The following is a 20322-nucleotide window of genomic DNA, read 5'->3' as shown; positions in this document are numbered from 1 at the left end:
AAAGCCACCCCTCACTTCCTGACCTCTATAGCAGAATCTTCCGAGATGAGAGAGAGAATGCAGGCAGGCTCCTCACAGCAGCTCAGCATGAGGAAAGGTAGCTTGAGAAGCAGAGAGATACGTCTCAATCCATCCTCTTTCTCCCCGCACAGGACTGAGCCAGCGAGAGGGAAAGCAAGCGTCTATGTGCAATCGATGCACCATCTACTGTATGTCACAGAAAGGGGGAGAGAGGCTATAGGCACAGACACAGAGACTAGGGGGAGGGAGTGAGACTGAAGGAAAGTCATTTAAGGACAGAGTGAGAGAGAGAGAGAGAGAGATCGAGCGAGAGAGAAAGAGAGAGAGCCTGATGCGGATAACTGCCCTGCAGAGAGTAAACGTGTTCATGTGCGATGGAGACAAAAGACAGGCAAGACAGAAAGAGAGAGAGAGTGCAATGGCTCACTTTTATTTGAGCATCACCACACGAAGAAAAGACAAGAACGGGAGCGTGCACCCCGCATGCACCAACCCAAACGCGTGCAGACAGATAATCCATCAGAAGCGGTCTTTGCCATGATCAGCTCCGTGCTCAGGATTATTTACATTAAGGGCAGACAAATTGTGTGCCAGGAGAGCAGCTCTGCATTGCAGTCCCTGTCACAGGCTGGCATACTCAGTACAGAGTCTGCATACCCAATCAGATGTGCCAACACGGCATCAGACAGATACTCAACCGATAAGAGAAAGAAAAGAGAGACTCAGCCTCAAAGCTGCCCTGAATGTCAGATAAGTACATCAAACAGAGAAGCATTTTAAGGTGGCACGTATTAGACGGATGACTGAGAGACTAGTGTGCAAGTAAGAGTTGAGTACAGAGCAGTGGGGCAGTAAAGCAGCATCTCTCAGCAAAGTGGGGAAGAAGGCGCTATGCTTCAGTCTCTGACTCGCTGGCTTTTAATGCTGAGATGCCGATGGGCTACGGCGTGAGTCAGCGCTATTAGCGATAAACTGCCGTGTTCCAGTCTTCTGTCTAATATCAACAGCAGAAAATTATAATAAATCAATAAAGTGTAGCAGACACACTCCCTGTGAATGCTGCAAAACTTGCTTCCAGCTGTCTGTCTGGTTTCTTTAAAAGCTGTGAAAAAAGCAAAACGTGACACATTAAACTGTCTCTTGAAGAAACTGCCCTCAAACTTTGTTTCCAGTGCAAAATGCACATTGTCATTGAGGAAAATGTCCTTTTCCAGTCTGAAGAGATGAACATAGCAAGTTATTTTACATTTGGAAACAAGAGTGCCTGTGCAGACATCTAAGTTGACAGCTGGAGCTCTAGTAATAGACAGCGTTAGTATGGTCACATGTGTGATGTCCCTGGGGAGAACAGACTGCAGTCTGAGCTGGTGGGGAAAGGGATACTCCATACTGCCTACTAGAGGGCAGACACAGACTTACAAGCAATAGAAAACTTAAATGACCTCCCAATGTGCTTAGACTTGAAGTTGCAGTTACACTGTGTTCTCAGGATGGTACATCCTGTTCTCCTGATAAATGATCATTTAAGAACCACTCTTCAGAAAACCGATCTCAAAATGAAACATATTTACATTATACCCCATGTAGCAGTATATTATAGTGGTGCTATATAAAACACTGATGGCTAAAAAACATCAAATATGTGTATGTATCTGCATTGTTGGTAGTTATGAACTAGAAAATGGTGGGAATTATACATTTTTATTTGAAAGACAACTTACAGTGTTCTTTATACAAAATGCAATAACTTTCCTGAAAGGACAAACTACATATATACAGAACAACCGCCCCCCAAAATAGTCTTTACATAAAAATATAATTCTTAAAACACTGGAAATAATTAAATGCAATGCAATTTACAGCCGTTCATTTGGGGCAGCTTAGAAGGCCACCATTATGTTCACATACTGTCACAACACAGAAGCCGTATTTTATTAAGAATGCTTTATAAATATTTAGCCTCAGGTCCACATTAACACTGCTCCATAAAATAAATATCACAAGCTGAACACATTACAAATCAGTCCACAAACCAAATGCTGATAATGATATTGAAAGTTTTACAATATCAACACATTTTAATTCTAAACTTTGAATCAAAATACTGCTGTAGTACTATAGATGTTGAACAATAAATGGTCTGTGATCAAGAATCCTCGGAGTACAATTATAGTATAGTAAAATTATAAAATATTTATTGAAAAGTTCCAGTTCAAAAGAGTCTCGGTAATCTAAAGAAAAAAGAAGAGATTATGAATAAAGGTTTACTCACTAAGTGTGCTCAGTATAACAGAGTACCAAAAAGTCTGAAAATCTGACTCATTTTTATTTTTTGAAAGAGATTATTGTAGTCATTATAAATCCCTTACTGCTGAGTTGCACCAGTACAACCAATTATTAAGCATTACGACAGGATTTAAAAGGTTAAAAAAAATAGAAATTATGCTTAAAATTAACTTCATGTACCACAGTAGCTCTTGTTGTGACTTTACTTGCAGACAAAAAAAAAATAAATTAAAACAGAGTTCATATAGCATATTTCAATGGACCATGAGAGTAACAAAACCAAGGGTTTTTCCACATCTGGTCATTGGCAGGCAGTGTGTTACGTGTCACTGGCTTCTCTGCTAGCGACCTTGAGCAACAGAATAAATCATATTCCCAAGTGTTTTTTGGACCATCAAACAGAAATATGGGGACAGTGTGACTTTCATAGAGAGCGAAACATACCCTGTGAGAAACTTAGGATATATTATTTCAATAAAAATCTCTATAAATAATGTAGAATATTCATAAAAATATACTTTGACCTCGGTTGTTACTTTTACTTTAATAAAATAGTTTCTCCTGTTAAATCATCCTCTCTGTTTGTTTAGGGTTGAGAAATACTCGCTAACAGGTGCTTGTTCACACAACTAGGCCTGATACTCGAGTTGGACTTTCATCAGTCATTAGACAAGTTCTTCATTACAAAGCACTTCACAAAAACATCAACAACAACAAAAACCGAAACAAATAAAAGTAATCAAATAAATTAAAAGTCTCCTTCAACACTTGGCAGGGGTTTCATATATTACATTCACCTTATCCACAGTTTTCCATCTCAGCATTCCGCTGCTATACGTAAGGCCGGTAGTTTCTGGCTTTCCATCTCTTTGAGCGAAAGCGGAAGAAGAAAAACATGAACATGAGGAAGACACAGGAGAGGGTGTAGAGCAGCACACAGAGACTCATGTCCAGGCTGGAGAATCCCAGACCCAGGAATGTCATCCCTGGCCTGGCTTCTATCTGGACACCGGTGAGCTTCTCTCCCGCACCACTGATTTCTGTCCTCTTCTGATGTTTTGGAACGCTATCAGGAGATGGCTTTAGGTTCTGGTTGAGGTGACTGTTGCTGTTAGGTTTGGTTATGGCTTTGGGTTTGTCGGGAGCAGGAGGGCCTGGCTCTGGTTGGCTGTTGCTGGAGTATTTTAGGGAGATGTTTGAAGCGCCGTAGTGTTGTTTGAGGAAAGCGAGCACCATCTGTTCGTTCCAGACGTGAAGGCCTTCTTGCTCCTCATGGCATGTGGGACAGAGATCAGGAGTCGGCCACTGCGTCTTAGGAAACATGGGGTCCTCGCTCATTGAACCTGCATAACGAGTGCAATCAGCAATGAGGGTAATGTCTGCTAGCATGCATATGAGAACTTTACATTTATAGTTTGGACATGAAAATATAGTTCTTCCTGAATTTCTCCTTGTGCATCAATGAAGTTTCTTCCTTTCTGCCCTTCCCTCCATCCTTCCCCCCCCCTGTCCCTTTTCCTTCCTTTTTCTTCTTCTTTTCGTTTGTTATTTTTCTTCCTTCCGCTTTTGCCTTTTTTTCCCTTCACTTCTTGTTTTCCTTCCAGTCCTAATTGCATACCTTCTTTCCTTCCTACTCCTTGATACTTATCTTTCTTTTCTCTTTCCTTTCTTTTCCATCCTACTTTCTGTTATTATCTTTTCTTTTTTCTATTACCTTTGCATTCTATCCTTCATGTCTTTCCTCCTTTCTTGCTTCCTGTCCTTCATTTTTCTCTCTTCATGTTTTTTCCTATCATTTCTCCCACTTATTTTTCCTTCCAGTTCTAGTTCCTTTTCCTTTTCTTTCCCTGCGGTGCTTCTTTTTTCTTCTTCCTTTCTGTCCTTATATTTGTCATGTTTTTTTAACCTTCTTTTTTCTTTCATTACAGTCCTATTTCTTTTTTCTTTCTTTCTTTTTCATCTTCCTTCCTGTCTGTTTCATTCCTTTCTTGCCACCTGTCTGTTCCCCCGATTCCTCCTTAACTGCCAGTTTTCCTTTTTTTTTCTTCTTACTTTCTTCCTACACCATACTGCAGTCAAAAAGTTTGGGGCTGGTTTTTTTTTTATTTTGTTTTATATTGTATTTTTTACGTATTATATTGTATATATATTTTGAAACAAGTCTCTTATGCTCATAAAGGCTGCATTTATTTAATCAAAAATACAGTAAAAACAGGAATATTGTGAAATATTATTACAATTTAAAGTGGTCCATTTGTAACTTTGCAGATCTTTTTTATGCTCAAACAGCAACATTACAGACTAACTAAAGTTGAAAAAGTGAAAACGCGTAATAGGACCCCTTTAAAATAACGGTTTTCTATTTGAATATATTTTACAAAGTAATTTATTCCTGTTGATGGCAAAGCTGAATTTATCAGCAGTCATTACTCCAGTCTTCAGTGTCACATGATCCTTCAGAAATTATTCTAATATGCTGATTTGGTGCTTATTATTATCAATGTTAATGTATACACTTACGAGTTTCTAAATGCATATTTGTGCAGTCATTTTTCTGTCTTACCTGCCAGTCTTGCGTTAACCTGGTTGTGTTTTCTCCACAGCCACAGCACAGCCTCATCAACAGTCTTGACCTGGTTCACAGATTCCTGAGCCATTTCCTCAAAATGCTTCCCACACTCCTGGCACCCAAAGAAGGTCCCAATGTAGCGACGCATGGTTTGAAGCACTGCCAAGGGATCATCCTCAAACCCTGAGAGGAAGAAGGTGGGTTTAAATTAATTGTAGCAATGAAGAACAGGAACTAATAGAAAACACCTACCAAATGAATCACTTGCTACAGACCCAACGTATTATATTACAGAATTATTTATACAGAATTTTTAGTCTCAATTTACTAATCTACAATTACAATAACAACTGCTGAGATCATCTCAAACATGTTTCAGGTTGATTAAGAGAAAGGGATTTCCCTGCTCATACCAGTGTTAGCTAGAGCATCAGGTCGGTTGGCAGCTTGCACAGTCAGAACGTGAAACAGAGTCCAGAGGGAGCAGGGATATCCTCTTAGTGCCACACTACTACCCTGGCATCCAACCCACTGCACTTGCTCACCTAGGTACAGCCCTGAGATCTGAGAATAATACAAACAGAGTCCTTTAAGACCACCAACATACTGATTTACGCTTCTGTCACATGCATGGAAAACGACAAAAAAAAACAACGTACATGTCATTAGGCAAAGACACTGTATGAGATGTATTGTGCTTTTAATAGCAGGGGCATCAGCGTTTTGGCAATGAATAAGTTGTTTAGTGGGTGACGGTCTTACCCTCATCTTGTTGTTAACTAAGTCCAGGATAGCATCGTAGGGGATCTTCTCCAAAGGTAAACTGACTAGCCATTCCAGCAACGTCTCAAGAAGTTTCACCACAGATTGGCGACCTGGGAATAGCTACAGTCAAAGGGGCCAAGTAAGATACTACCCTGTAAATTTCGACGTTCTAATGAAAACAATTGTAGTGTGAGAAGACAGCTCAAGTACAGAGAAAAAGTTGTGTTTGTGTTACAACACTACCTTGGCGACAACTGTTACAAAGTCCTTGAAAGTTTTTAGTTCTTCTCCTTCTAAGGTCTTGTGTGTGGCCAGTTCAACCCTCAGTAAATAATGTAAGCCAGATTCCAGATCTGCCATGTAAACCTTAGACCTGAAGAAACATTCATATTAGTTACCTCATCTTAAAAGTTAAATTCACAGCAAGCAAAAAAAACCTATAGGTGTTCATCTGCTAAACCGTTAAACTGCAGACAATTTGGACTACTTCACATTGTACAGGAAATTTACACTACTGATCAAAAGCCTGGAGTTGGTAAGATTTTTAAGATGTTTTTTAAGTCTCTTGTGCTCACTAAGTCTGCATTCATTTAATAAAAAAATACAGTAAAAACAGTAATACTGTGAAATACTATTACAATTCAAAATTATTTTAATGTATTTTGAAATGTAATTTATTCCTGTGGTGCAAAGCTGAATTACTCCAGCAGTCATTACTCCAGTCTTCAGTGTCACATGATCCTTTATAAATCTTTGTAATATGCTGATTTGGTGCTCAAGAAACATTTATTATTATTATTATCAATGTTGAAAACTGTAGTGCTGGTTAATGTTTTTGTGGAAACTGTGATATATTTTTCAGGATTCTTTGATTAATAGGAACTTCAAAAGAACTGCATTTATTTAAAACGGAAATCTTTTGCAACTTTAAAAAAAATGTTATCGGTCTTTGCTGACTCCAAACTTTTGAACAGTAGTGTATATATAAATAAAACTCACTTTTCAAACACTTTCCACTCCACCTGGGTTCCCTGTCCATTATTCCCAGGCTGAGGACGCTGCAGGGATGAGGTGGACTGTTTCCTGTGTACTCCAGGGAGGAGTTTTAGGAAGGAGGAGAAGAAAAAGCGTAGCCTCTTCTGACTGTTAAAACATACAAAAATGTACCAAATGCACATTAACAGGGCTTCTGATTGATGGTTAGACCGAAATTAATTCAGCAGTTAACTTACACATTCATGATAGTGTGTGTGCCGTTGGGATGGAAGAGGTACACTGAGGGAACTGAAGTAATTCCTAGTTCCTCCATTAGAAGTTTGTCTGAGCTCAGCGTTCTCTTCACTGCCAAACCCTCATATGGCAATAGGTCCAAAATTACCTAGTTAAAAAGAGCACAAAGCTACATCACTAATTATGCCTAAAGGGATCATTTAGATCATCATCTATTCACCCACTCGTCATTCGAAACCTATGTTATTTTCTTTTTTCCATGGAACACAAAAGGAGTTTGGTTTATTGGATTGTCTAAGCCAGTGGTTCTCAACTTTTTCACTCCAAAGCCCCCCTTGTCCAAGACAATATTCAAAGGCTGTCCTAAACTGCACTTCTGTAGTGTAAAAAAACAACAACTAACAAATATGATATCAGTTTAATGCCGTATATCTTAATTTATAGTGTTTTCATCATTTTAATTATGATTTATTTAATATAACAAAATTAAAGATTTGGTGAGAGCCACTGGTTTAAACTGTTTTCTAACAGCAAAAATAGACTCAACCATCAAGCACCAAAAATTACCAAAAAACAAAAGTGCCATAAAAGTGCTATGTAGGTTTTCTAAAGCAATATAATAGCTTTGTGTAAAGAACAGATCTAAGTTTCTGTGATTATTCACTGAATATCTCATTCCACTAGTTCTGATCTGGTCCATTCATGTTACACAGGAAAACTTCTTTCTTTGCAGACATTTATCAGTATGTGTGTTTCCTTGAAATTTACTAGTGGCATCCTCTACCATTTGAGCTACACAAGACTTTGGATCTGTAGTGTATCATGAATACGCCACGCTTGAATATATGGAACATATTGGCAGGGCGAAAGGGAAATTAACCTTGTACTTTAAATAAAAAAAATATTTAAAATGTCAATCTGTTCCTCATAAAGCTATTGTACAGCTTTACAGGAATTATACTGAATATACTTTTATAATATAATACTTATATTTTTGGAGCTTTACAGTGTCTATCTACTTTTGTGTTATGGCAAAGAGCAGCCTGGACATTCTGCAAAAATTCTCCTTTTTTTGTGTTTTCTTCTGTTGTGTTCAGTGGAAGAAAGTCATACTAATTTGAAAGTGGTGCACAGATCATGGAATCTGAGACCAATTGCCATATTTATTTTTTTTTAAAGTCACTTGCCATTAATTAATGTTTACATGCATTTGCATTTTTTCCCCCATTTTTCTCCCCTGTACAGCGATTCAGCAGAATGACTATAGTTACCCTTGAATGGGCATATAACAGTTAATTTAATATCAATAAAACAAAATGGCATACATATCTGAATTAAGGTATGTCTCATCAGAAGTTTACTTCTTGTTCCTTACAACGACAAATTGCCTACCGGTGATGCAACGTCATGCTTACAGCACTGAGGAAAACTCTGTCAATCAGCAGAGTTTACTTCCCTATCGAACGGTCTGTCCCGTTGTGTTTAATGCAGAATGGGAAACTCCTGTTTACTCTGTTACTGAAGCCTGATTTTTTCACGTTTGTGTAGCTGCACAAACCAATGGTGCTTTAGCCCGCCACAAGGGGCAGAGCCGACCTCTATATAAGTCAGCTCAGAACGCTATTTCACCAGAATCTTCTCCTTCAGCAACGAGGATCATCTCTTCGCTGACTTTGCAATCAAGAAGCCAAAGAAAGAAGAAGGAAAGAAGCTCAGCTCTGCTCACCGCCGTTGAAGAGCCCCCGGCAGAGGACGAAGACTCCCCTGTGGCTATCCGGCTTGAAAAAGAGCAAACTTCTGAGCAAATTCCCAGTGGGCTGTTGTTTCAAATGTCGCACCTTGAGTGCACAGCGAGTGCTGCGCTCACTGAGGCTTCATTTCTCACTGCGAGAGCATGAGCCTTTCCTGTCTCCGCTCGCGGGTTGCCTTCTTCAATGAATGTGGTTCTCCCCGCTCCGCTTCCCTGTTTCCTTTCCTTTCACGTTGACTCAGCACCAGCATGCCCCTCCCTCCCCACATCATCTCGTCTTGCTGGTGTGCTTCACACAGGAGGATCAGCGCCCCTCCCCTACTGCGAGTGGCTTGATTTCCTTTGGTGCTTCCAAGGAAGAGATTGCTGTTGACGACTCATTGTCCTTTATGGCGTCAGACACTGAAGAGTGGGAAGCCCCTCCTGCTTCATGGCCGAGACCGGACAGCGAGCTGATCAGAGTGCTCTCTAAGGCAGTGGAGGATCTCGGCTTAGAGTGGTCGGCTCTGGTAGAGCCCGCCCATGGCCTTTTGGATGAATGGCTCCTCCATGGATGCCATCAGCCCCCTCGCCAGTGGCCCGCTCCATTCTTGCCTGCAGTTCATGAAGAACTCACCAAGATGTGGCGCCCCCTATTCAGCCCGTGTTAGTTCCTCCTCTTCAGCCACTCTCACCACCGTTGACGGCGCTGAGGACAGAAGCTACAGCAAGCTACCCGCTCTGGAAGAAACGGTCGCTGCCTACTTGTTCCCACCATCTGCCCTCAGTTTGAAAGCCCATGCCGCGCACCCTTCCAAGCCCTGCGGGACTACGTTGGCCTTGGCCAGCAGGGCTTACGCAGCGGCCGGTCAGTCAAGATTGGCTCTGCATTCGATGGTGATTCTACAAGTGTTTCAAGCCAAACTTCTCTGCAGCATGGATGAGTCTGGCCAGGATCATGATGCTTTCAAAGAGCTGCGCACAGCGACTGACCTGGCTCTGCGCGCAACGAAAGCTATGGCTCAGGTGATCGGCAAGACCATGGCCAGCCTGGTGGGGCAGGATCGCCACCTCTGGCTTATCCTTACTGAGATCAGGGACACTGAGAAAATGGCCTTCCTGGACTCACCGGTCTCGCCAAAGGGACTATTTGGCCCCACCGTGGATGGGTTTGCGGAGCGCTTCTCTGAGGCACAGAAGACGTCGCAGGCGCTGCGTCACTAAGTGTTCTGGCTCTGCAGCTGCAAGTCACCAGAAGACCCTGTGCAGCCATCCCGGGTGTTTCAAATTGGGTTCTACATACAGTAAAACGAGGTTACTCCGGTTTGCTCACAGGCTTCCTCGCTTCAGAGATGTTATTCAAACTTTGGTTCGTGACAACAAAGCGCATGTTCTCCAGTCCAAAGTACAAACACTGCTTGCAAAAGGTGCTGTGGAAACGGTACCTCTAGCGAACAGCGAGTCAGAGTTCTTCAGCCGCTACTTCCTCGTTCCCAAGAAAAATGGCGGGCTCAGACCTATTCCAGATCTCAGACATCTAAATCGCTCACTTATGAGACGGCCGTATATTACAAGATATTAACTCTGAAGCAGAACCTCATGCAAATATGCCCCGAGGACTGGTTTCTGACTGTGGATATGAAAGACGCTTACTTTCACATCCATATAGCCCCCGTCACAGACCGTTCTTGATATTCGCATTCGAGGGGGTGGCTTATCAATATACAGTCCTTCCATTCGGACTGTCCCTCGCCCCACGCACTTTTACGAAGTGCATAGAAGCGGCTCTTTCCCCTCTGAGACAGATGGGAATCCGCAGCGAGCTTTCTTTCTGGGGATGATTAAAGACTCTGCCCAGATGCGGGCATGGATTACGCCGGAACGGTCCCTGACTATTCAGCGACTCGCCTGTTCCAAACAGGTGTGCAGTTGGGACTGACCTCCAAGAGGAAGGTAGTTACGACAGACGCCTCCAACTCGGTTTAGGGTGCTCTGTTAGAGGGCAATCCGGCATCCGGCTCCTGGTCAGCCCCGGAGCGACGCCTGCATATCAACTGCCTAGAAATTATGGTCACATGCCCTTTACAGGATGGCTTGGCGCCTCCTATTTTGGGCACAGAACAAATTTTTCTCGTTAAGAGTGGTTCATGTGCTGGGCAGTCTGAACCTGGGCACAGATATGCTGTCCAGAGGCAATGTAGCTCCTGGGGAATGGACACTACATCCTCAAGACGGTTCAGGAAATCTGGTCGGTCTTCGGGAGGGCAGAGGTCGACTTTTTCGCCTCAGAAGACAACTCTCTCTGCCCAACTTATTTCTCAATGCAGCGAGAAGCCCTGGCCCACGACTGGCCTAGCGCTCACCTATATGCCTTCCCCCTGATTGCCCTGCTTCCTCAGGTCATCATACGGGTCAGCAAGAGTGAGCAACACCATTTTAGAGGCTAGAGCACCGTCCACAAGACACCTTTACGCCCTTAAATGGACAGTCTTTCATGACTGGTATTCTGCACAAAGCCTGGATCCGGTCTCTTGTGACGTATCCCATGTGCTAACTTTTTTACAGGAGCTGCTGATCTGATCATTAAGTTCTTGAAGGGAACCCGGAGATTGAATTCTCTTCGTCCTCAGACTGTGCTGACCTGAGACTTATCAATAGTCCTAAAGGCCCTACGGGGCCCTCCCTTCGAGCTGCTTCATTTGGCCGAGCTGCAGCCCATGTTGCTTAAGACTGCCCTCCTATTGGCATTAGCGTCGGTCAAGCAAGGGGGTGACTTGCAGGCACTGTCATTCAGTGCTTCCTGTCTTGAGTTTGGGCCTAACGACTACAAAGTCGTCCTCAAGCCAAGACATGGTTATGTACCGTAGGTGCTCTCAACTTCATTCAGAGCCCGGGTTATCACATTCCTGGCAGTACCCGGTACAGACGGTGAGCAGGCTCCTAATCCATTCTGCCCATTGAGGGCTCTTAGAGTGTACTTCGAGTGCTCTTTGTGTGCTTCGGAGGCCGCTCTAAAGGGCTGCCACTTACGAAGCAGAGACTTTCTCGCTAGATAGTGGATGTTATAGCCTTGGCTTCTGGTCTTACAGTGCCCAATAGGTGTGAGGCCCACTCCACCAGAGGAATGGTCTCCTCCTGGGCGTGGTCTAGCGGAATTTCTATTGCTGAGATTTGTGCGGTCGCCGGTTGGTCTTCACGGTCCACATTTGCCAGATTCTATCATTTAGACTTCCCTGCCGTGCAGGCACAGACCTTGTCTGCTTAATTTGCCTATTTGTCCCTGGAGGTGGAAAGGGTTATGTCTGTAGTCCTCAGCCAATTAGCTTGGGACTCAGTTTTGCTCATGTTCTTTAGGAGTCCTTAACTTAAGTGCTCTAAGACTGGGCTTGCAGAGCAGGTCGCTCTGTATCTGCTCATAGCACGGCATGATTGGATGCATTCCCCATTTTGCATTAAACCCAAAGGGGGAGACCCTTCGATAGTGAACACTCTGGTTACTGACGTAACCTAGGTTCACTGAGATAAGGGAAGGAGCGTTGCGTCACTTGCCATGCTATAAGCTGCATGTGTGAATTGTGCCTGCTTTAATTATATATAAATGAACTGAAAATTGATCAGCTTTAAAAAATAATTGGCCAGTAACAATCAGATCAATTTGGAAAGACATATGGGTGACTAAACTATGACATCTGATCTTACACTGCTTTAAGTTTTACAAAAACAGATTAATTAAACATTTTTTGTAAGTATAGGAAATTGACAACCATTACCTCTCTTCCTATATAAGAGTCTTTGTCCTCAACTATAACTGCAGTATAGAACTCCGTTTTCTTCCCCATTAAGGACAGGATGTCCTCAGACCTGCAACAGATGACAAATTCAATGTTTCTAAATAAGAAACGGAGATGTATTCCATTTATGTCTAGAAATTAAGCCCTAAACAAACATCCCTAATTTTCCTCCGGAAGCTGGAGACAGAACATGTTAAACATTAAAAAAATGTCTGGAATTGAATGTACATGTAAAGAAGATTAAAAAATGGGTGGTAATATTGTAGATTTGGGCACCTGGCAGGGTCAAGGGGAGGGCAGCCCACAGGCCAGTCTTGCTTTGTGTGGTTTTGGAGGAAGTTCACCATCAACTGCCTCACTGTCTGAAGCTCTCTGTCAGCCCCTATTCAGTACAAAAATATAACAAAATCAGAAATTCAAGTTAGTTCCATAATAATAACAATCACTGCAACAATAATAACTGACAAAATTAAAATTCTAATCAGAGCTAAAATGATTAAACCTACCATGATATGTCTTCCCATAATCATTAGTGGTGTCATGTGCCTTAATATACTAAAAAAAAGAAAAGGAAAAAGAAATGATTCCCAAATGAAATCTCTAAAACAGTAAAACAACATGTTCTATATGTGTCCATTTTTACAATGTCCTAAATAGGCATGTTTCTGGCAACAAGAAATTTGATAAGGGTGTAATAATACATTTGTCTATTGTATAATTACTCTGGTTTCAGGTTTACGTGACCTCGATCAGTCAAAGACAAGACAAAAACAGCTAGAAAGGAGCACAACAAAACAGAACAGAAGGCAGAGTTTTCATTTTTTTTAAAGTTAACTTGCCATAGCATTATAAAAAATAGGATATTTTTAGCATAGGAAGCATGATGCATTTAATGCATGAATTCAAAGATGCAACCTTTGCAAAAAGTTTTATACTGTGCAAACACAGAAGGCTGTCAGCATGCTAATTAAGTGAAAATAAATATAAATAAATAAATAATTAATCTAAATCCAAATAATCCAGTCAGCCTCTCTAATTGGCTAGTCTGTTAATAGACAACTAGATGACTAGGTGATTATTGTAAATCATCCTTACAGCATTGTAGAGCAGGAGTTTGGACCAATAAGATTTCTATATGGCAAAAACCAAATAAAAACATGCTTGGAGTTACTTAAAGATGTATGGGCCAAAAATGCAAATTATGAGTTTTTGTCTAATATTTTACATTATATGATATAATTAAGCAATATCACACAAACAATATTGCTGTTTTTATCGATTATTAATGTGATTGAAATATATTGATTTTATACAACAATAAACAAGAAATTAATATTTTGAGTTACATTTTAGACAAATTTTTTCATTATTGTCTGTTTTTGCTCTATTTGCCAACAAAAATGGTTCCAAACAAATCTACAGCTGAACTGTTGTTCATCTCCAGTAACTGGAGATGTTACTGAATGTATCTGTATTTTTGAACAAATCGGGTGAGTCAATGATTCAATGACCCATTCATAAAGACAATCTCTTTTTGAATGACTCAGCTGTTTAAATTGATCGACTGAATGAATCACTCATTGACTCACTCATTAAGACAGTGACTTGCCAAAACTTAATGACAGTTTAGTTTCATATTTAAAGTGTCATTTTTTTTAAATGGCATCTAATGATTTTGTCAATATCGCACACCCTGGTTAGGATTTACTGTATAGGTTTAATCTGCTGAAAGAATAAATAAAATAATTTGCACAAACATACCCTGAAGGTGGGGTAGAAGTGGATTCCAAACTCCTTACAGATGTCAAAGTTCTTCTCATGAGCACAATCCAGAACGCCTATACGAATGGCCTGTGCCCAGTCTATGAGAGTAGAGAAACACATCACACATTTCAAGAACTTTTATTAATCATTGAATGACTAATGAAGATATTTTTAATGAAACCTGAGAGATTTCTGTCCCTCCATTGAAAGTCCATTCCACCAAAACTTCCCTAAATTTCAAAACGTTCATAAAGAGATCAAATCCATATTAATCAAGTCATTTAATCCAAGTCTTCTAAAGACACAGAATTGTTTTAGGCTATATGATGAACAGTTTTAATTTAGGCTTTTATTCAAATATAAACATGGATCAACACTTAATTCATATGGATTACTTTTACAATCTCTTTCTGAATTTGTTAAAGCATCAACGTTTTGAAGTAATGGACTTTCAGTGGAGAGACATAAACCTCTCATGTCATGAAAAATATAAAATGATGACATAATTTTTGGGTGAACAAACCCAAAATCAAATCAAGTGATGAAGTGCCATATTATGTCAACACTTGTTTTTGGTTTAATAACGCTCCTTTTAGACATTTCACAAGCATAAAACAAAGAGGTAAAAGAGCATTTGTAGAGACTTGTGCCCAGTTTCTTCATTTGTGTTGTAAAACACAAGCTGACGTCCACACTAAATGTTTTATCCGTACTGGCACTCAGAACAGATGCCAGATAGCCTAAGTGGACAGGTAAAAGGAACTCTGGCAGGAAGCCTAAAATCATTTAATGCATTACATGGTTCTGAGCTCTGACATCGGAAACGTAGATACTAAGTCTCTCACATAAAACTTTGTGAGACGAAATCAAAGCATGATTTCATACATTGTATACAGAGTTTCTGTAGCCAGATGGTTTGTTTTCAACGCAAACTCATAAACGGAACAGCTGTAAAATCTGTGTCAGAAAAATGAAGCAGATGGGGTGTGAAGAAGGCAGCTGATATAAAAATGTTTGGATGAGAGAGAGGAGGGACAGCCGGCGGCATTTTAGCCCTCTATTCTTCACCTGAGGGTAGGACTCTGTGGGTTTTGGGATGTGTGGGGGAATGCACAGCGGGGTCGCATCCTCACAATAGGGCCATCTGACCCTCATTGTGAAGGTAACAGCTGGTAGGCGGCCACTCGCAAGCCACCCAGCCGACAGCTTATGCCAACAAAGGCAGACTGAAAGCATTCAACAGAAGACTTGTCCTCGCAACGTTTGTCATCCAAAGGCCACAATCATCCCTTCCTTCCCAGTCCAACGAAGAGGAAAAGCAAGGCATGGCATTCCAGAACATATACACTGTACCCTACGATATGATAATGACCCATGCATTCATGAATCAACCATATTCTGGTCTTTTTAAGAAAATGATTACCAAAAAGACACCACAAAAATACTTCAGCATAAGAATAATACAGTAATAATTCATTACCATAGTCCAAAAGTTTGCCTGCTCATTGAAAAGCTGAATTTAGAATTCAATTTAAACCCAGAAAAAGGAGCTTTGAGGATTTTGAAAAAAAAAAAAGTGAACAAGTTAAAGTTATGCCCAGAATTGAATTCTATCATCATTTAGGCCTTACTTACCACATATCATTCCAAACTTACTGCTAAACATTCATAAAAAGAAGATATTGAGAAATTCAGTGTTTTTGACCATACAATGGAAGTCAGAGGTTACCAAAACTATTTGGTCACAAACAATCTTTAAAATAACTTATTTTATGTTCCACAGAAGTAAAAAAAATAATAAATACAGGTTTGGAACAACATAATTAATGACAGAATATTAATTTTGGGGTGAAATATCCCTTTAAGATTCTTATTTAAACTTCCTTTGTAACACCAAAAAATGAATGAAAACTCGTTACTCGTTTGTCAAAATCACTTAACCATGGTTCCGTCACAGTATGTTTTTGTATGGGTCGTAAAGCAGCGAACACCAGTGAGAAAGAACTCTGAAACTGTCACACTGATGGTTTAAAAAACGGACCCTACCTAATTTCACAGCTCTACCACTTTTAGCATCTTCGCGACAAGGTGTTAAATGCATTTGCCCCCATTTAAATTAAATGTGTAAAAAAAAAAATATATATATATACGTTTCTGTGTGTATATATGAGGATAGTTTTACTCAAATGAAACGGTCAAATTCTGGAGATGTTGTTCATATATTTATGTCCTCGTTAGTGAGACGGCAGACGCTGAAATCACCGGAAGCTTCACACGCACTTCAGTACGAGTAGTAAACAAAACTGCGCGTCTGCGCCGTTCATTGACACAGAGACACGCAGAATTCATTTAAATATGAATCGTTTTGCGGCTTAATATTTACAAATACTAGTGGGAGTGGGCTCACTTGTGTGTGAGTGTGTGTGTGTGTGTGCGCGGGGCGGAACTCCGCTGTGCGTGATACAGAGAGCGCGACCATAACGAAGAGACCGAAATGATATGCCGTCGTGTAAATAAAATAAAAAACATAAGGCTATTTAGTTTGCTTAATAAAAGAACAAGGTATATAGACCTTAATTAAATAAAATTAACTTGACCTTCAAGGGGGGCGGGGGGTGCCGTGGGGGGGGCGGGCCGCCCCCCTAATATAATGGCAGGGGAAACACTGCTGTAGGACTATTTAAAGGATTAGTTCACACAAAATTGATAATTGCTTACAAGCTCTAGCCAATAACATATCATAACAAACCTGTAAATACGCTCTGTCTTCCATCTAACACAAAAGAAGAAATACTACTGTATAAGTACATGTAGCTCGTAGCTCTTTTTTCTTGCAGTTAGAATGAATGAGCACTGGAGCATTCAAGCTTCAAATGTATACAAAAGCATCATGAAAATATATGATTTCTGCACTATATTCCAAATCTTATGAAACCATTAGAAAGCTTTGTATGACAAACATAATGATATTTAAGTTACTATTCTCTGAGAATCTTCCCCTCCAGTGGGCTATTCACTGCTGAGTCAGTAAGTTAAACTTGAGAAATGGACCAAACTGATTCATTAGAAAGACCTGACTTAGTCAAAACAACGATTCAGTCACCGTTTGGACATCGCACTTACTGTCATGAGCTTGTGTTGAATAACGACTTAAATTCTGGCCTTTTGCCAAACAAATCTATCATAGAAATACACTATATTCTGAATCTTCTGATGCCATACAATAGCTTTGCGCAACAAACAGACCAAAATCTAAGTTATTATTCCCTGAAAATCTTCCCTCCAGTGGGCTATTCACTGCTGTCAGTAAATTGAACTTGAGAACTAGACCAGACTGATTTATGAACAGATCATTCAGACCAGTTTTATGAACCAGCTCAACTGATTCACTGAAAAGATCTGATTCAAAAAAAAAAAGAAAAAAAAAAGAGAATCATTTACAGTTTCTCATAAACTTGTGTCAAATAATGACTTAAATTCTGACCGTTTGTCACACAACTCTATGAATATAGTGCACAAGTCACATGAATGGCTTCTATGCATTTATGGATAAATCTAAGATTACGAGATTAAAGTCATAATATTTTGTGAAAAAAGTCAAAATTATGAGAATGAAGTCATAGCAATATGAGAATAAAGTCAAAATATGGAATATATTTTGGAATATGGATTTGGAATATAATGAATGCATTCGAAAACTTGAAATATTATTTCCAAGCATATTGTCCCTGCGTGTGTATGACACATGGTATGATTTCTGCTAATAATCCCACATATATTCAAATCAGTTGCCAGGCCACCGGAATTTCTCCCAGTGCTCCCAATCCGGGCCATTTGTATGTGCAATATAGGCTATACTCTCAAAATATTATAACTTTAATCTCGTAATTGATACGACTTAATTCTTGTAATTTTGAATTTATTCTCAAAATATTTCGACTTCAATTTCGTAATTTCGACTTTATTCTTAAAATATTTCGAATTTATTCTCAAAATATTTAGAATTAATTCTCGCAATTTTGACTTTATTCTTAAAATATTTCGACTTTATTCTCAAAATATTTCAACTTCATTCTCGTAATTTTGACTCTATCCTCAAAATATTTCGACTTTATTCTCATAATTTTGACTTTATTCTTAAAATATTTCGACTTTATTCTCATATTGCTCCGACTTTATTCTCGTAAATTTGACTTTTTTTCACAAAATATTATGACTTTAATATCGTAACCTTAGAACGTGGCACTAAAACGCATCGTACAATTATATTAAAAGTGTGGCCAGAATAATATTCCACAGAACAAACGAAGTCACACATGTTTGGACCAACATGAGGGTGAGGAAATAATGACACCATTTTTTGTTTGGGGTAAACTATAGCTTTAAATGTTAAAAAAATATTAAAAGATGACTAAATATAAATACACTGTACAGTAGTACCTGGAGACATTTCTCTGGTAGTGTGTGTGCTGTGGGTGAACATAGAGGCCTTGAGCGCAATGACAAATACCGAAAACAGTCAGCAACAACTGTGGATTTACGTGCAGGTGTATCAACAAACCAGGGCTTATCGACTTCCCATGCATGTCCTCCTGTGTACTTAAGACCAAATGCACAAAAACACTGTAAGCCTCATTAAGCAAAACCCATGTGATCATGTACAAGGCAATAGACTTACACCATTTAAAATGAAAACGAAAATCAGCTGTAGAAAAAAAAGCCAAACAGAAAAAGCACTAGAGTCATTACAAATAAAGTCACTACCATGATTTTGGACTTGAAATATAGCAATACCACGTCTATGCACATTACCATGATAGTACCATGGTATTCGTTAACATATGTTGGTTGATAACAAGTGTTGGTGCTATTATATAGCATGGTAAGGCTATTGCCATCTCCATAGTAAGGATGACCATCCCTAAATAACCTCTGGAAAAATCTGTGTTCCTGAAGTGAATAATTTAAACGTTTAAGGAAATGTTACTGTCCTTCCCCGAGATGAGTGAATAAACAGGAAGATGATCATACAAATCCACCTACCCTTCACGTCGCCTGCCAGTGCTTTCCATGTAGGCGAGTACTGGATACAGTGGCCGCACCACGACGAGTAGAACTGAAGCAGCCAGGCGCTGGAGGAGTTGAACACGGTCTGCTTCAGGCTGTCGCTGCTCAGTATAACCACTGGATCCTCTTCAGTGTATAATCGAGCTGACTGAGCCTGTCTGAACAGCAGCCCCAACAGAATACCGATCTTAAGGCGAAACGCAACTGCCATTGGAGGGGATGGAAGAAACGCCATACAATTTGAAACCCCTCACTTAAATGAATCCTCTACATTCAGACTGATTCTGCTCGCTCCTATGGATGACTACATTTAGTGGGGGACGTGAGTCTTCTGGAGCATCGTCACTGCGCTACGAGGACGCAGACGCTTATGTCGCGCATCCTATCTGCGTACGGGCGACGCATATCGTGTATGTGGTGCTGTTACTGAATAATAATTCATCGGTGTATGGTACTCTAATAGAAGCAAAATTAAGCTCTTTATATTATTTGTATCATTACTTGAAGAAAAAAAACACCACACGTGTTGCTACGAATGAAATATATTTCAGCTTGATTGTATTGTAATACAAACACATAGATTTTGATTTTGAATTGATTTTTTAAAATAATGATTAAGATTCATGATGAAAAACAAAGAGTAAATCTCACAAAGACAGGTTAATGTAACATGTCACCCCAAAATCAAAAGAAATATATAGATTTTGCATACAGAAAATTTTACTTTTTTTATTTTGATATGAGCGTTTTGTCGCATTGTATGACCACGAAGCACATTCCGTCCTGAAATTCTCATAAATGTAATATATCAGTGCATTTAATTTAGAGTTTTTTGTAATTCTCATTATTCTACATGATGATTTGCAGGTTATCATTACTGTAATACAGTATTATATTTAATTCATTACAATAAACAAATGACATTATTTTTTTAAAATTAGAAGATATTAAAAGCAGTACAACCAATACTAATATAACATATAAATACTTTATAATTTAAATAATATATAATTTCTTAGAATTTCAGTATTGAGATTAAATTTTTTTTTATTAGCCTACAGTAATTGCAAAAGTGCAAATTAGGTGAAAATCTGCTTAAT

The 20322-nt window shown here is 39.6% G+C and overlaps 2 protein-coding genes across 3 annotated transcripts in view; both read right to left on the bottom strand.

The window, feature by feature from the left end:
- LOC107731062 (nucleus accumbens-associated protein 2-like) overlaps nucleotides 1-218 on the bottom strand; it is a 5074-nt gene extending 4856 nt beyond the window's left edge. For both annotated transcript variants that reach the window (XM_016542047.1, XM_016542046.1), the window contains exon 1: nucleotides 24-218. The gene's annotated coding sequence lies outside the window, so the exon portion shown is untranslated. The remainder of the gene's footprint in view (nucleotides 1-23) is intronic.
- A 1493-nt stretch (nucleotides 219-1711) lies between these two features.
- Nucleotides 1712-19524, bottom strand: qsox2 (quiescin Q6 sulfhydryl oxidase 2). The gene is made up of 12 exons (XM_016542041.1): nucleotides 19199-19524; nucleotides 14153-14253; nucleotides 12898-12946; nucleotides 12668-12773; nucleotides 12371-12461; nucleotides 6874-7019; nucleotides 6641-6784; nucleotides 5885-6014; nucleotides 5639-5761; nucleotides 5290-5440; nucleotides 4871-5059; nucleotides 1712-3650 (listed from the first exon to the last, which is right to left on the bottom strand). The coding sequence occupies exons 1-12, from the start codon at nucleotides 19455-19457 to the stop codon at nucleotides 3139-3141; spliced, it is 2001 nt and encodes a 666-aa protein (XP_016397527.1). The 5' UTR covers nucleotides 19458-19524; the 3' UTR covers nucleotides 1712-3138.
- Between the last annotated feature and the right edge of the window lie 798 nt (nucleotides 19525-20322).

Source organism: Sinocyclocheilus rhinocerous, unplaced genomic scaffold, assembly GCF_001515625.1.
Source record: "Sinocyclocheilus rhinocerous isolate Xijiao unplaced genomic scaffold, SAMN03320098_v1.1 scaffold157, whole genome shotgun sequence".
Lineage (NCBI taxonomy): Eukaryota > Metazoa > Chordata > Actinopteri > Cypriniformes > Cyprinidae > Sinocyclocheilus > Sinocyclocheilus rhinocerous.
Note: the sequence above shows the minus strand (reverse complement) of the source record. Positions and strands in the feature narration are given on the sequence as shown.

Bases quoted from the DNA above. Each gene is read 5' to 3' on its own strand.
- qsox2 (XM_016542041.1), bottom strand. From the start codon at position 19,457: ATGGCGTTTCTTCCATCCCCTCCAATGGCAGTTGCGTTTCGCCTTAAG. The intron at 6,785-6,873 runs GTAAGTTAACTG...ATGTTTTAACAG, and splicing joins ACACACACTATCATGAATGT to TCAGAAGAGGCTACGCTTTT. The intron at 5,762-5,884 runs GTAGTGTTGTAA...CTTTGACTGTAG, and splicing joins TTGTAACAGTTGTCGCCAAG to CTATTCCCAGGTCGCCAATC.